Source organism: Saccopteryx leptura, chromosome 4 (assembly GCF_036850995.1).
Source record: "Saccopteryx leptura isolate mSacLep1 chromosome 4, mSacLep1_pri_phased_curated, whole genome shotgun sequence".
NCBI classification, from domain to species: domain Eukaryota; kingdom Metazoa; phylum Chordata; class Mammalia; order Chiroptera; family Emballonuridae; genus Saccopteryx; species Saccopteryx leptura.
In genome coordinates, this window is record NC_089506.1 from 115840057 (window position 1) to 115857317 (window position 17261).

Here is a 17261-nt window from a genome sequence, read left to right on the forward strand (position 1 = left end):
CACGTGGCAATGGCAGTCAGCATTTCCATCTCTGCTGCGGAGAGCATGATGGCGTTCAGCCCTATGTCCCAAAATCACAGACCTACCAGGAGCATAGCAGGTACTCCTTGCTGCTGGGCTCTCACCTTCTGGAGACTGTGGATTGCAACTCCAGCCTGATTCTCCTCATCCTCCAAAAAGGAACTGAAAACACCAGCTCCCGCTGCTAAATCGAGCCCCAGGCTGCCGCCGCGTTCCGCTTAGCAGGTGTTGCAGCTCCAGCCCCAGCCTCCTGCCGCTACTGGCTCTCCATAACGTCCAGGGCAATCTGCAACTCACGAACCTGTGATTCCTCCTCCAGCAGGTGCTCCATTTCCAAGTGAATCTCGCGAACCGGGTCGGCCTCCTCCGGTGCTTGCTCCACCTCCAGGGTCAGCATCTCTTTCTCCCAGGTTTGCTCCAGCTCCTTCCACTGCTCAGATTGCAGGTCCCAGGCAGCCTCTTCCACAGAGTTCTCAGTTTCCTCACGCATAGCTGTAAAACTCATCCAGCCTATGGCCCCCAAAAGGACAGCCATGGGGAACCATAACAGCAGCCAGTCCTCTGTTAGATTCAGGGAGTACTGACATGCTGGGGCTGCCAAGAGTGTACAAGGTCCCTGTGACGCTGAGAACAAAGAGTTCAGCAACATCCTGCATTGAGTCAGAGACCCTTATCAGAAGTTTATGTTTGAAATTCTCCACTGAGTAATACCCCCCCTGTAACTGCGCACGACCTCCCTAGCCAATGACTAACAGCCACATCAGCTTCTGTATGATGCTTGCTCATCCTAGACAGCCACCCTATAAAAAGGAGCCATTTTAGAAGCTCGGAGCTGCAGTCCCTGCGCAGGTTTGGTTGGCTGCAGTCCCTGCGCAGGTTTGGGGGGCTGCAGTCCCTGCGCAGTTTGTTGGCTGCGCAGGTTTGGTTGGCTGCAGTGCTCCAGTCTCTTTGGAGGCGTGGGTTGCCTGCAGTCCCTGTGCAGGTTTGGGGGGCTGCAGTGTTCCCCTGTGTGGGTTACCTGCATCCCCTGCGCAGGTTTGGGGGGCTGCAGTGCTCCCTTGCATGGGTTGCCTGCAGTCCCTGTGCAGGTCTGCAATAAAACGTATAAAATTTACTTTGAGTTTGCTGCGGCCTATCTCGCCAGGATGTAACATCCTCTACTCCACTGCTCAAAGGTGGTGGTGACTCCATTCCAATCTGTATCAAAACCTGCCACAGACTATGGCAAATATAAAACCAGTAGCCACAGCCACCATCACAGCCGCCTGGCCCATGCAGGTTTGCATAGGATTCGGATAGACGGTAACGAAACAATGAAGCCAAGAACTGGTGGGCCATTTGCTTTAATCCTAGCTTGCACCCTACGGGCAAGAAAGTGGGAAAACACTTCCCTTTCCATTCAGGGCTCCCAAAGCCACTGACTTATCCGAGTTTCTTAGAATCAAAGGCCCCACCAGCCTTATTCACCTCTGTAAAGCCAGGAGCCGCCATCGTGGCCATTCACATGCAGGTTCGCATTGGATTCGGACAGTCGGTAAAGAAACAAAGGAGCCAAAAGCAGATGGGCTGTCATCTTTAATTCTAGCTTGCACCCGGCGGGCAAGTAAAAATACACACTGGGCTCCAAAACCCAGTCACATTCAGTGCTCACAAAGCTACTGACTTATCCAAGTTTCCTAGAATCAAAGGTTTCTAGCTCACCAGACTGTAAGGCCAGGAGCCGCCATCGTGGCCATTCACATGCAGGTTCCCATTGGATTCGGGCAGACGATAAAGAAATGGCGGAGTCAGAGGACGGGGGGCCATCCTATTTATTGGTGTCTCACCAAGACAGGCAAACCACAAAAGAAGACAAGGGAAAAGCAGAAAACCAGCTCTTCCCATGAAGGGCAAGGGATCAGGGAAGCCCCTGCAATTGTGATAGCAGGAACTGTGTGTCCAAGCTCCTGGTCTGTCCCACTTTATAGTGTAGAAAACCAAAATCCCTTAATCCAATATACAAACAAGGAAGTCTCTGATACAAAGTCACCCATCCAAGGCATAATTGGATTCCTCATGAGAGTGCACCACCCAGATAATACAATCATTCAAGGGTGTGGGGAAAAGCTTAGTCCCAAAACCAAACCCCAGGCTACAACGACCTGGCCTGCTTATAGCCTGTCCCCCACACCCAATATAAGTCACAAGCGAGCAAACATATATATCACATTTACAAACTTATTTGACCAACACAGACTTATTCACCTCTGTTCCCCATCTCCTTCCTTATCCCAAATACAAACTGCACAAACTGGCATCTCACTCAGCACTCCACCATCTTGGCTGCTTCTCCTGGCCTCCTCCACGTGGCCTTTTTCTGCTCTCCTCTGCTCTCTCTTCTAATGATAATCTCAGGAACCAAGAGCAGCAAACTCTCGTTCTACCCCCATTTTATATTGTAGCTTCACAATCTCTAATCCAATATACAAAGTAGGGAAGTCCCTAATACAAAGTCACTCCTCCGAGGCATGATTGGATTGCACCACCCCACATCAAAACGGGTGGGAAACGCCTAATCCCAAAACCAAGCCCCAGGCTACAAACACATTAATATCACCTGGGCGACGGCCTCCATCTTTAACAAAGTAAGCATAATACATTTTATCTGCCCAACAACCTCTGTTTCCCATCTCCTTCTCTCTGCACAAACTGGCTTCTCCTTCAGCACTCCGCCATTTTGGCTGCTTCTCCTCTCTCTCCACATGGCCTTTCTCTGCTCTCCTCTCTAGTGCTAATCTCAGGAACCAATAGAGAGCAAGCTCTCGGTCTGCCCCACTTTATAGTATAGAAATCAAAACCTTTAATCCAATATACAAACAAGGAAGTATCTGATACAAAGTCACTTATCTGAGGCATAATGGGATTCCTCATGAGAGTGCACCACTCTACATCAAAAAGGGTGGGAAAGGCTTAGTCTTAAAACTAAGCCTTAGGCTGTAAGAATCCTGCCTGTTTACCGCCTGTTCCCCTACATCCAGTGCAAACTATAAGTGAGCAAACATATATATCATATTTACAAACTTATTTGACCAACACAAACACATCATCTTAACTTTACACCAAACAAAAAACAGAAGAAACTTGCCTCCAGTCTTCCTGGGGAACACGGGGGTGGGGGTGGGATGTGTGGGGTGTAGTGTAAACAATCTAGCACTATAGTTTAACAGCCCTTTGCAACCTAATCGGGCAAGTGAGGTGGAGGGTTGGGCAGACTGTCAGCTTACAGCCAATTCCCCACACCTCTGTCCCCCCAAAATCTAAACTCCAAAATCCCTGTTGGTTTTTTGGTCCCCAACAGGCACATATTTCTCTGGAATACCATAGAACCACTGAGTTAAGGAAAAGGGGGTATGAAATAAGCCAAGGGTCCCACCTGGTTAAGAGTTATTTTCTTTGCTAAAGGCATTTTTCAGACTAAAGACAGCTAAGAGACACTGGATACTTTAGTACCCTTGTCTCTGGTCCTTACCAGATTTGAGTCAGGAACACCCAACTTCAAAAAGCTGGTTCTGCAGAAGCCCAGTGCTACCCTTTCCTCCTTTTTCTTCAACCTCAGAAAAAGTGATCAAAAGGACAGGCTCCAGGAACAAACTGGCTCCTTTGTTTTGGAAGAAAGGCAAAAAGTGTTAGGTTTCTGGTCATTTCTGTAAGGAAACCAGATCAAAAGGGACCTACAGGGAGAGTCAGATCATGTGACTGCAGGGAACTCCTATTCTGGCTACAGCAACTCCAGTTCTTGGCAAGACTTCCTCCTGAGTCTCCTACCTATCAGGCCTTCAGCCTGTCCAGAAATCACAAGTATTGCCGGGTGGGGGAGGGTTCTCAGGAAGACTTTCTAAAGCAGCCTCAGGTAGGCACTTTGCAAAGCAGGACATTTGGTCTCTGCCTGTCTGATTCGGCTGTTGCAGCAGGCAAGTGGTTAACAGAGCTACCCTGAGGTCTTCATATTCAAAGGCATAGAAATCCGGTGTGCAAATGGATCGCTGCCTCCTAGTGAATGAAATTCGTGATAAACGCATAGAAAAAAGTTTCATGTTGAACAAAACCCCTTTCTGAATTCTTCCTGCATCCAGCACTGGTTTCAAGATGCATCTCGACTTCCCACTAACATCTGACTCAATCAAATGCTTTTATCTGCATAATGAAAAATAATAAAGATTCTTATATTTGGTTAGCCAGGTGTAATTGGCCTCAGCAAGTGCCAGGGCTCCCAGTTTTTGAGGACCCTGTCTCTTCTCTTTTTACCCTCACGTTAGGCCCCCTGCTTCTTCCTTTAGCTGTCCATGGAGCCCCACCTTTTTCCTCCCCAGCATCCAGATATTCCTCCCACCCCTCAAGGCCAGGCCCTGCCATGGCCACCCGGGTTCCTTCCTCCCAGGTCCTAGCTTGGCATTCCTGGACAGGCGTGAAGCCGTGGCTGCTGGAACCCGTCGGGGAAGCCCTCTTTTGGGGCTGCAAGTACCAGTGGGACCCTAAAATCTCGAGTCCGCTGGCGGATCACTAGCACAGGAATCTGGGCCTGCGTGCTGCTCAAGGACCCAAAATGATCGACGACACGCCACCAGCACGCGTTAGGAGGCCCCGGCTCAAACCTGGGGCCAAGCCGCTGGTCCCCGGCTCCTGTCCTGGAAGCCGCGCAGGTGTGTGCGCCCGGGGGCGAGCGAGCCTGGCCTCGGGCGGGCGCGGCCGGGGCGCCGCGGCCTGCGAGCCCCGCGGACCCGCGTCGCCCTCCCGAGCCAAGGTTCTCAGGAGCGGGCCGCGGGAGAGACGTTAGCGGGAGGAGTTAGCGGCTGTTGGGAGGCTGGGTTCACGGAGACGGTCCCTTCCCAAGCCTGGCCGTCGCGGGGCGCGCAGCGCTCCTCCCTCCCACCCGGGTGCAGCGCCGACCGCGACAGCCAACGGGATAGCCCCGGCCGGCCGGGCTGCGCCTGAGGAGCCCGGAGCCACTGTCCGTTGGCTGCGCCCGGCCTGAGCGCCTAAGGGTCGGCGCGGCAGAGCGGAGCGCCTTGGGTGAGAAGGTCGCCATGGCGATGGGCCCGGGGGCGCACACGCCTTTGCGGTTGGCATGGAAGCGGCGCCCGCGAGCCCTGGGAGCGCCGCTGATTGGACGATTCAACAGATGCGGGGGGAGGGGGGCGGTGGTGGGAGAAAGTAATCAGCGCGGAGCGGGCCTGGCCGCAGCCGCTGGGAATCCGGCGCCCCGGTTGGAATCCGCCTGCATCCTTGTCCCCTGTTGCCCCGCCCCCACATCGGCCGCCCCCAGCCGGTTTCTCCTCGTCCTCCTGCGCACTTGCTACTTGTTCCAGACGTACATAAAGAAATAAGACTGGGGAGAGCGAGGCCCGTGGAGGCGCACCCTGCTGGTGCCTGTGAGGGCACTTTCCTTCCCGCAGTGCAGTAGCCTTGGTCTCCTCCCTTCAAGGGAGGCGGGGCGGGGGAGAGGGGCGGCAGCGGAGAAAGACTGCGGAGAAACAAGAAACGCGGGGCCTTAGTGTCCAGGCTTGGAGGTATGCCGGGCTGCTCCTTCGGGCCGTCCACCAACCAGGTATTAGAAGAAAGCCTGACACGTTCAAGTCGCTGTTCTGGTACAAAGCAGCTTTGATCGCTGGCTCCCCACGGCTCACACCCTTCCAGACCTAATAATTCCAGGGGAGATTCTATGGGTTAGTGCTCTCCCTCCTAGAGACTCGCTGCATTTATTGAAGCCCCCGGGAAGAGGTTGAATAACCGGTCTGTCTTGTTTCTCCTTCTCCGACGGCAGGAGAGCGAGGCCATGCATCTCAACAGCCCAAAGAGCGGAGTAGCTCTGGCTCCAGTGAGCCGAGGTCCTGATGCCTGTCAGATGACAACCAGAGCCCAGCTCGGCCCAGATCCCCAACAAAGAACAGTGTTAGGGGTGCTCACTGAGAATGGGCAGTACAGGAAAACCAGCGGCCAGGTAACGACGGAGAAGCCCAGGGGAAGTTGCTTGTCCACAAGGGCTCTCTTACAAATGGGAGGTGGGTTTCGCTTGCAGTTTTACCTGCAAAGTATTCCAACCCTGGTATCTGGGCTGTTGGGACACTGAATGTTTTAAGATCATCTTGTTGATTTCCTTTTTCAGCCAGAGATGGTGAATAATCTCACCCACCCAAATCGAGGATATAGGGCTAGAAACTGTTTGGATTAAGTATATGTAAAGTCATTTGCACGCTGGTTAAAAGGAAATGTGAATGCCCCCAAATAAAGGATAGAACTGGGGTTACTCCAGGTCAGTGGTGTCCAGAATGAGACGGTGCCTGAAGCATCCTGGGTAATCTTGGCAGTGTTCATTGAAGAGAGCTTCAGATCAGGATTGGATCGGGCTAGACTAGATTATTTCAAAAAGTGACTTGAAAGCAGATATCTCCCAGTACTGACAAAGGGCAGCTGGGCAAAGATAATGGTCCATTAGGTATTGCTTAACTGATTCCTTAACAGATTGAAAACAAATTCAGACACTGAAATGCATATGAAGGCTGTGGATCCTTAAGAATGATTTTTGAGGTTTAAAAAAAGCTTCCCTAAATCTGTTATTAGACAAACTCCTGATAACGGTGCTTTTTGAGGACTGTACAGTATTGGTGAGAAAAATTAAGAGGGTTAATTAAGAAAGGCCAAGGAAAAAAAGCCATAATGGGGGAGGCCAAATTAGAAGCCCCTCATATACTGACCGCTCAAGCCTTTTTTTTTTTTTAATTGATTGCTTTTGAGAAAGAGAGAGAGAGAGAAAAGCATTAATTTGTTGTTCCACTTAGTTTGAGTTTATTGGACGCTTCCCACCTCGAGAGAATGCTCCAACCAACTGGGCTAACCTGGTTGAATATAAATTCAATCAGGGCAGTTCTTTTTTAACATGCGGTTCATTGCTAAATTCTGGGTACCTAAAACAATATAAATTCAATCAGGGCAGTTCTTTTTTAACATGCGGTTCATTGCTAAATTCTGGGTACCTAAAACAATGTCTGGCACATAGTGGATGCTCATTAAATGTGTAATGAATTTATGTCTCCACCCTTGTATATATATTAATGTAGCAAAAGTCAAATTTGATAGCAATTTAGAGTTATGATTATCTGGTTATAGTAACTTATGATTTGGTCCTTTATAGTGCTGTGATTTTTCCAGTACTTGCATAGAGAATTTTTTATTAGAATATACATAAGCCACATATTTAACTTGCTAGATGAAAAGGAAAGTTACAGAAACACATAATTTAGAAAAAGTCTCAGCAGGAAACACTAAGATTAATTATAAATGATAATATGTTAATATGATAGCTATGCCTAGCATTTGCATACATATAATTCAGAGTCATAATGCTTGCCCACCTGCCCTGGTTGAGCTGACCTTCAGGCCCTCCAACATGACTCACCTGGCTCTGTGATGGTGTGTGATCCATTACACTCATTCACAAGGGGCACACACAGTTTTCATTGTTAATGTTACAGGAATAAAGAAAAGGGAGAAGCCACTGATTGAGAGTTAGATTTCTCTAGGGGTCATTGCTTCATGTCATCCAAAAAGATCCTATGGCAGTGGTTCTCAAAGTGTGTGCCAGGGTACACTAGTGTGCCCTATGGTATTCCAGAGAAATATATATGCCTGTTGGGGACCAAAAAACCAACAGGGCTTTTGGAGTTTAGATTTTTGGGGGACAGAGGTGCGGGGAATTGGCTGTAAGCTGACAGTCTGCCCAACCCCCTACCTCACTTGCCTGATTAGGTTGCAAAAGGCTGTTAAGCTGTGGTGCCAGATTGTTTACACTACCCTCCATGTTCCTCGGAAAGACTGGAGGCAAGTTTCTTCTATCCTTTGTTTGGTGTCAAGTTAAGATGATATGTATGATGGGGGTTTTGGATTGATGATTAAACATAAGGAATTGTCTCTTGAAGTCTTTTGGATTTCTTTAAAAGAAGAATATGTGGCAATATCTTAAAAAGCTCTGAACATTTTACTACAGTTTTCAACATCCTATTTATGTGAATTAGGGTTTTTACCCTCAACACAAGAGTAAAAAGAGAGGAATTCTTCAGTGTGTTGACAAGGAAATGAGATTTGCCTTTCAAATATATGCCCAAACATTGAAGAAATTGCTAAGACATAATGTTTCTCATAAACACAAGAATGAAAAATCTTAACACGTTTGTGCCGGGACCTGCCGAATTTACTAAATCTTACTAAGAATGTATCTATATATATATATATAAAGATAACTTTTTTGTCATTTTTTTATTTTTTAATCCCTCTTTTTTATGAATTCTAAACAGCATAACTAAAAAAATATAACATAAAAATGTTTTCTAATGTCAGAATAAATTCAATTTTGTTGTATTTATTTTGTTTAATTACCATAAAAGCATGCTTGGACTTTATATATTTTTTCTTTAATATTTGACTTAATTATTATAACATGTTTCTCAGAAATTTGTATATACTGCACCTACAATTATTTGTAGGATTTTAAATGCTCCTCAACTTCAAAAAGTTTGAGAACCACTGTCTTATGGTAAGATAATTTAATAGTATGAGTTTCTATAGTCATATTTCAAAATAATTGGATATAAAATGAAAACTTCATGGGGACCTGTAAAGCCAGTAGCCACGGCCACCATCACAGCCACCTGGCCCATGCACGTTCGCATTAGATTCGGACAGACGGTAATGAAACAAAGGAGCCAAGAACTGGTGGGCCATTATCTTTAATCCTAGCTTGCACCCGGCAGGCAAGTAAAAACACACACTGGGTTCCAAAACCCACTCATTCAGTGCTCACAAAGCTACTGACTCATCAAAGTATTCCTAGAATCCAAGGCTCCCACCATCCTTATTCACCTCTGTTCCCCATCTCCTTCTCTCTGCACAAACTCTTCACAAACTGGCTTCTCCTTCAGCACTCCGCTCTTTAGGCTGCCTCTGCTCTGCAATGCTGATGGCAGGAACCTTACCGAGGGAGCCCTGTTGTCTTATTTTATAGTGTAGAAATTAAAGCCTCTAAGCCAATATACAAATGAGGAAGTCTCTGATACAAAGCCACTTATCTGAGGCGTAACGGGATTCCTCATAAGAGTGCACCACCCCACATCACACAACAGTCAAGGGCAGGCATGGCCAACAGTTTTTGCCCCTGGGCCAGATTAGAAAGAAAACTTTTTTCACCGGCCGAGTGAAATATTAAAATTTAAAAATGTTAAGTACAAAAACGATTCATTTAAGTAAACAAAATTTTATTATGTAATTTATGAATAAATGTGAGTGAAAAAATTTTAATACACAATATTACTTTAATAAAAATAATGGTATTATACATACCGTATAAATATCCAAACTATCACAATCAATCGAAACAATATTTAATTAATAGAGTGAGCTTGAAGGAGTTATATCACAAATAAAACAATTATTTTGTTTTACAAACAGCCTGGACACGTTTTCAGTTATCAACTGCAGCTATTGTCTATGCTACAATGCCACTTGATTCAGCACACTTGACCACAAAAATAATGAATTGTTTGATTTTGGGTGCACACTGGCAAACTCCGCCTAAAAGAATGTGGGTTTCACATCGCTGCTAAATGTCTAACAGTTCATATCGAGTACAGATGAGTACAAAAGTTGTAAATCTTTATAATGGAATATTTTTAAAAAACAAAGAAGTATTGCAAATCCATTCAACCAATTATTGTAATTTAATCCTAGATTAGTCACACGTGGAATTCTTTTCCACGTATCACTATCCTATTAAATATCTCGATTTCCTGTACTCAATGACGCTTCCACTTCTGAGTAGCTGAGATTTTAAAGTAGCAGAGAATATTAAAAATTTAATTGCAGGCCGCATAAACTCATTACGCAGGCCGGATTTGGCCCATGGGCTGTATATTGACCATGCCTGATCAAGGGTGTGGGGAAAAGCTTAATTTTGAGAAGATCTTAGTATTAGAAGGATGTTGAAAGACTTGATATTAAAAGGGTGGGAAAGGCTTAATCTTAAAACTAAGCCTTAGGTATAAGGACCCTGCCTGCTTACAGCCTGTCTCCCACACCCAATGCAAACTATAAGCGAGTAAACATATACATCATATTTGCACTTATTTGACCAACAGGGCCTGTTGACTACAAGTTAACTATTTAAAGAGGAGGACTGTAGGAACTCAGTAACTATGCATCAAGAACTGTGCTGGGACCCTGGCTGGATAGCTCGGTTGGTTAAGAGCATTGTCATGATATGCAAAGGTTGCAGGTTCGATCCCCAGTCAGGGCACATACAGGAACAGATTGATGTTTCTGTCTGTTTCTCTCTCTCTTTTCCTCTTCCTCTCTCTCTAAAATCAATAAAATAAAAAAATAAAAAATAAAAAACAAGAACTGTGCCGAGTACTTACAAAATCCTGTAGCTCTCTAAGCATGAGAGCCAGTTTACAATCCCCTCCCATGTGGTACCTGTTTCATTTTGGGGAAGAGTTAGAGTTTCTTTTTTTTTATAATCTCGAGTTCCCTTTGATAAATATGTGAGGAAGATGACACATTTTAAATAGCTCATTTCCCAAATGTCAAATGTAGACAAAGATAAGGGAGAAGTCATACTTTGGAAGTTTCACTTTCTGAAATTATATTGCAGACATAGATATTTCAACTTAAGATCCCTCTCATCTTCCCAGCCTGCTTGGTTTGAGTCACACAGATTCTCGCCACCTGTTGGTCTTTGGGGTGGCTTCTAACAGAAAGTTTCATCTTCTCCTAGGGGATCACAACAATTAGGTGTTTCTCAGGATCAGAAAATGTCTTCCTTCAAGCTGGAAAGAAAGCAGTCTCTGATTGCGGGGCCCACATGCCCATCAAGCAAGGATTTGATATCTACATGGATGAGCCTGAGCTGGAGGACCAAAACAGCTGTGCAAGGAAAGATGGGACTGCGCGCGAGGATGTGTGTGAGGCGGATGCCAGCACACTCAGGTCAGACCTCCACTTCCTGCTGGACTTCAGTGCAGGTAATCGGACTCGCCCACAGCAGTAGGTAGCCTGTACTCATCATAATCACCTGCACTGCTCAGCAGTATATTACTAGGAAGAACAAGTCATGAAGTAATGACTGTTCTCACCACTGCTTGTGGAGGATTAGTGGATAGAAAGGGTTTTTAGATGAAATGTCTTACCTGATCGTGTTGAACCCCCGCAGTCTCCCCTATGCTGGTAGATTCGTCTCTCCATTCCCAGTCTGAAGATGCATCAGGTTTTGATACAGATGTGATAAATGTGGCTGAATATGCTGAAGAAATTCACCAGTACCTTAGAGAAGCTGAAGTGAGTTTTCCCAAATTTTACTTTGATTCCAGCACCCCAAGCACTTAAAATTAAGATAGTTATAAACTCTTGGTCCATAACCACTAATGGATGACATTCTTAGGACATCTAAACATAAGAATGTCTGTATGAAAAATAATAGTTGTGAGGTGAGTAGCAGTTACTTGGACTATTCCTCTATAATTCAGAGGGTTTATATATTAAGTATTTTACTCTTAGAAATAATCCGTGTTGTCATTCTACCCCCTCCTTTGAGTTATCTGTTACCTAACTGCATTACAGAACCAGAATTTCACACCTTCTTCTGTATCATAGTAAAGATTTATATGGCTCTTGATCAGTTTCCTAAACTTTGCTCATGAGATTTTTAAAATAGCAGCAGTCAGTCCCGTGGCGTGACCTTCCTGATATGGCAAATATTTAAATACAGAACTCTTTCCCCAAACAGATAAGATACAGGCCCAAAGCACACTACATGAGGAAACAGCCAGACATCACAGAAGGCATGCGGACGATTCTGGTAGACTGGCTGGTTGAGGTCGGAGAGGAGTACAAGCTTCGGGCTGAGACCCTCTACCTGGCTGTCAACTTCCTGGACAGGTTTCTTTCATGCATGTCTGTTCTGAGAGGGAAACTGCAGCTGGTAGGGACCGCGGCCATTCTTCTGGCTTCGTAAGTGTCTTTCAGCTTAAATCATCTGAAGCTACAGCCTGTCAAAACTCAATATTTATTCATTTATTGAAGAAATGCGGTGCTTTATAATTAAAACTTATTCATACCTTCTTGGATAAAATATAATTTTTATAGCATTTAATGAAAAATTGAATCTTACCACATGTTCACTCTTTAGTTCAGATGTTTATGATTTACAGTGACAAGTACAGTTTCATGACTAAGGCAGCCATCAGCTCAAATTCAATATACAATTTAACTGTTTTGTGCTGTAGTCTTTTGGCTGTATTGTAGTACAAGTAAAAGTCCTATTTCAAGAGATTTCGGTTATATAAAAGCAATTTTTGTGATCTGGTAAATGACCCATAAAATACAGTTTATGTGATTACAGTGAATAAATTATTTTAGCTAGTTCCTGTTACTATTAGTCATTGATAATAATATCTAATTGTGTGGGAATGAGTTGGGTTGTGGCTGAGCTGCCTTTAATTAAGGGACCTGTTTGTGACTAGTAGTTTCCTTTCTATTCTTCTGGTCTCAGATATTCTAGTCATTAATGCCTAAAACCTTGCCAAAATTTCCCTACAGAAATGAGAAATAAAAGCAAAAGCGAAGAATTGATACCAGTGAAATTTTATCGTTATCATTCTCTTAAGTCTATAGCATCATTTACTAATTCAACAGAGAAAGCTAAACATAATCTTTTTAAAAATCTAAGACTTAAGAAATTTTTTCTACCCTGCATTCAATGTAATGTTCTTGCCCACAAGATGGTTTGAATTAGGAGGAGTTTACATGTATGACTGTCATTCAGAGTCTTTCAGTGTGTTAGAGGCCAAACCTAAAATTCTTAGTTGAAACCATTTCCATTATGGGCCCTTAGCAGTAAATACACCGTATCTTTTGTGATACTCATGTTTGTGTTCTGGAAACAAGCTCCTGATACTTTTACTGCCTATGCGGTGAGTGAGTTTGAAGTCGGCCAGGGCCTGTGCAAGGCACATCAGTGGGAGCTCAGGGAGGGGAGCTGCCCGTTCCTGGCCTTACTTCCAACTCTACCTTTTCCAGGAAATACGAAGAAATATATCCACCTGATGTAGACGAGTTTGTCTATATAACTGATGATACCTACACAAAACGGCAGTTGTTAAGGATGGAACACCTGTTCCTGAAAGTCCTAGCTTTCGATCTGACAGTGCCAACCACCAATCAGTTCCTCCTTCAGTACTTAAGGAGACAAGGAGTGTGCATCAGAACTGAGAACCTGGCCAAGGTAGGCCACATGGCTGCCAAGAATGTTGGGTAAAAGTAGCCATTCCAGTCGTCCTTCAGTTCTTCCTTCCTTTTCAGTTTTTTGTCTTGGGCCCAGAAAAGCTTTATAGCAATGAAAGAGAACTGCTTTTAAGAACATGACTTGTGTCTGACCAGGCGGTGGCGCAGTGGATAGAGCGTCGGACTGGGATGCCGAGGACCCAGGTTCGAGACCCCGAGGTCGCCAGCTTGAGCCCAGGCTCATCTGGTTTGAGCAAGGCTCACCAGCTTGAGCCCAAGGTCGCTGGCTCAAGTAAAGCTTCACCACTCTGCTGTAGCCCCCTCCCCCCATCAAGGCACATATGAGAAATCAATGAACAACTAAGGAACTGCAACGAAGAATTGATGTTTCTCATCTCTCTCCCTTCCTGTTTGTCTGTCCCTCTCTCTGACTCTCCCTGTCTCTGCCACAAAAAAGAAAAAAAAAAAAAGAACATGACTTGTGGTTACGAGATATTACTATTGATCATGTTTGACTGTCTAATCACTCAACCGTCAAAGAGATTTAAGCTTGGAAATGGTTCCTTTGTTGGGTACAGACCACATGCAAGCAATGCCTCTTAGGTGTACAGACTAGGAGCAGGGTCAGTGTGATGTGATTTGGCTCAAATCTCCTCCTAAGATATTAAGTAATTAAGCATTATTTGGTCATTTGGAGTTGTAGAACTTAGTCGAAGACACTAATGTATTGGTTTGGAAAACTTGGTTTTTCAACCATTATGATTTAATATACTTGGTATTTCTGTACTATGCAAACAGTAATAAGGAAATCTATATACATTTCCCAATATCTTTCTTCTTCTTTTTTTGTTTGTATTTTTCCAAAAGTGAAAGGAGGGGGGGCAGCAGACAGACTCCCGCATGCGCTCGACCGGGATCCACCTGGCATGGCCATCAGGGGTCATGCTCTGCCTATCTAGGCCATTGGTCAGCTGCAACGGGAGCCATTTTAGCGCCTGAGGCAGTGGCCATGGAGCCATCCTCAGCCCCATGGAGCCTTGGCTGTGGGAGAGGAAGAGAGAAGTAGAAAGGAAAGGGGGAAGGGTGGAGAAGCAGATGGGCACTTCTCCAGTGTGCCCTGACCGGGAATCAAACCTGGGACTTCCACGTGCTGAGCCGACGCTCTACTGCTGAGCCAATTGGCCAGGGCATTTTTCTTCTAATCTGATAAATTCCCACTGGTTCTGTTCTAGCCTCTGAATGGCATGTTTTTGTCTGATTAATTAATAGCTTTGATATTGTCATAGTTTGCCTTTGGCTGAAGTCTATAGTCCCACTCCAGGGGCCAGAGCACTGCCACTCTGCCTGACCAGCATAAACCTGTGTTACTAAGTAACCCATCACATATACTGTGTGCAAAGGCCAAATACTTGTATAGGGAAATGTTTTACAATATAAACATTATTCTGCCTGTGGACAGGCATGGCAATTCTTAATCTAGTGAATAATTTTGAACAAAATAATTCAGTGTGTTCCCCTGACATTTTTAAGTTTACTTTAACCTTACTCGAATTCCTAATTCCAATGAGATTTTTCTCACTTGCTTTTAGTATGTGGCGGAACTGAGTCTGCTTGAAGCTGACCCATTCTTGAAATATCTTCCTTCATTGATAGCTGCAGCAGCTTATTGCCTGGCAAACTATACTGTGAATAGGCACTTCTGGGTAAGAGTCTAACTGCCTTTTTTTTTCAGATAAAATTTAAGATCTACCTAAAATCTATTCAGTAACTCTGAAGGTTTAGAATAGGCTGGCCTCCTAGAAGTCTTGCCAGCAGATTACTATAGCCTACATTGCTGCAAAGCAGCACGGCTAGTCATTCAGTTCCCAGGCTAGTAATTCCAGGTCCTGAGTGGGAACGGCGCGGAATTAAGAAAATACGGTTAAAGTGAAAGGATGGGCTTGGGAGGGCTCTGCAATGCTGATGGCAAGATCAGAGCGCGGTCCACACCCGCTTCTTGCTGTATTTATAGGGCAAAGTGGGCCATTAGCAAATCAGAGATCTCTGATCACATTTCCAAGGCAACCCAAGAATTCTACCAAGTGCAGAAAAACCCCACCGTACATAACATCTTAACTTCACACAGAACAAAGGATAGAAGAAACTTGCCTCCAGTCTTTCCGGGGGACATGGGGGGCAGGATGAGTATAAACAATCCAGCATCACAGCTAACATGGAGGTGTGGGAAAGGGCATGTAAATTGTCTTTGCCAACTAATACAATCAGTAAGAGGTTGTGGGGAAGGGCTTAGCCTTAGTAACTTAATCAGGCAAGTGAGGTGGGGGGATGGGCAGACAGTTTCCCACACCTCTGTCCCCCAAAAATCTAAACTGCAAAGACTCTGTTGGCTTTCGATACCCAGCACTTCATGGCTTTGACTCAGCAGCTTTGCTCTATGGAGAGCAGAGATTACGAAAGTCAGGAAGGTGGCAGTGGACTGACTGCTCATTCAACAGAAGCAGGCCTGGAGCCCTCAGTGCCTGCTCTTGTCCAGGGAAGGCCCTCATAGTGCAAGTGCTGACTATTTTTTCCTCTAAAAGTTGGTGACAACGTGCTTCAAAACAAGATGGTTGGAAGGTTGGCTCATACTTTCAAGGGACTAGGGAAGTTTTATTGTTGCCTCTTGGCTGAAGAAGGTTGCAGGATTGCAAATGGGCCCCTGGGTTTGGTTCTGAAAGATCACTTTTGTGTTAAAAGAAGTGGGGTGTCTACTTTTATTTTCTAGAATACTTGTTTCTTATTCTGCATTCGGCTAAGAATCTTTATAGTCTTATGTGAATAGGGTATTCAGTAAGTACATTATAAATGTATAAAGTGAGCAAATTTAGAACTCTGGATATAGTTCCTAATATTTTATAGAGTCTAGAGTCTCTGAAGAAGAATTATAGTTTCTTTTGAGATAAATGTGGACACTTAAGTAATTTGTTTTATTTCAGTTTTATCTTCAAATTTCTCATATATTAGAAAGTTTTATGATGTAATCTTTTTTTTCATCTTGATTAGCCAGAAACTCTGGCTGCATTTACAGGGTATTCACTAAGTGAAATTGTGCCTTGCCTGAGTGAGCTACATAAAGCGTGCCTTGATATACCCCATCGGCCTCAGCAAGCCATTAGGGAGAAGTATAAGGCTTCAAAGTAAGTTTCTGAATTTTTCTTTTCTAGGCTCACTACTTAAAGCTTTAATAGGTCATAGGAGTGTTGGAATCAAATGTAGAACGAATTATATTATCTGGCGGTAGGCTGGAAGAGGAAGGCTGTATGTTAAATCAAGAAAATCAGTTCGAGGAGACCTAGATTTATAACCTGTCTGCCTGTTATATGTGCATATGGTCAGCTAACTTCCTTCCTTTCTGTTAGAAATACTAGAAAGTTTTTTGTGGCCTCCCTGAGATGTGACAAAACTGAGGTCCTTGGCTCGCGTTGAAGTTGCTTTGCATCTCGTTTCAGGTACATGCATGTGTCTCTCCTGGAACCGCCCGCTGTCCTTCCTCTGCAGTAAGGTTCAGAGTGGAAGCACTTTCAGAACTTATCCTCCACATCAACAGAACTGGTCCTGATTTGTATAGGTTTCAGTGGGCTGCATCAACTAACTAGTGTTTCTACAGTATAGGTGACATTTTAAAAAATGTAAATGTATTTAGATTATCTTAGATTTAGTAGCTTGTGAAGTAGTCTTAACATTTTAAAAAGAATAAACAACTTACCTTATGGCTATGTGTTAGGTTTATTTACTAATTACCATGGCTGACATACATACATGCCTGAATTTTAGTTGAGAGTATTATAAATGTCATCTCTATTTTAAGAATTCTTCTAAGTTGGTTTTTAAAAATCTGGCATGCTGTTAGGGTTAAGTGTTCTGAGGAACCCAGAGCTTTTCGTGTTCAGGAAATG

General features: G+C 44.5%; 1 protein-coding gene across 1 annotated transcript; it reads left to right on the plus strand.

Annotated features, from left to right (window-relative positions):
* The first annotated feature begins 5536 nt into the window (after window positions 1-5536).
* Window positions 5537-17054, plus strand: CCNA1 (cyclin A1). The gene is made up of 9 exons (XM_066383739.1): window positions 5537-5605; window positions 5822-5998; window positions 10823-11069; window positions 11258-11382; window positions 11831-12054; window positions 13123-13327; window positions 14916-15029; window positions 16369-16502; window positions 16815-17054. The coding sequence occupies exons 1-9, from the start codon at window positions 5570-5572 to the stop codon at window positions 16864-16866; spliced, it is 1314 nt and encodes a 437-aa protein (XP_066239836.1). The 5' UTR covers window positions 5537-5569; the 3' UTR covers window positions 16867-17054.
* Window positions 17055-17261: the final 207 nt, after the last annotated feature.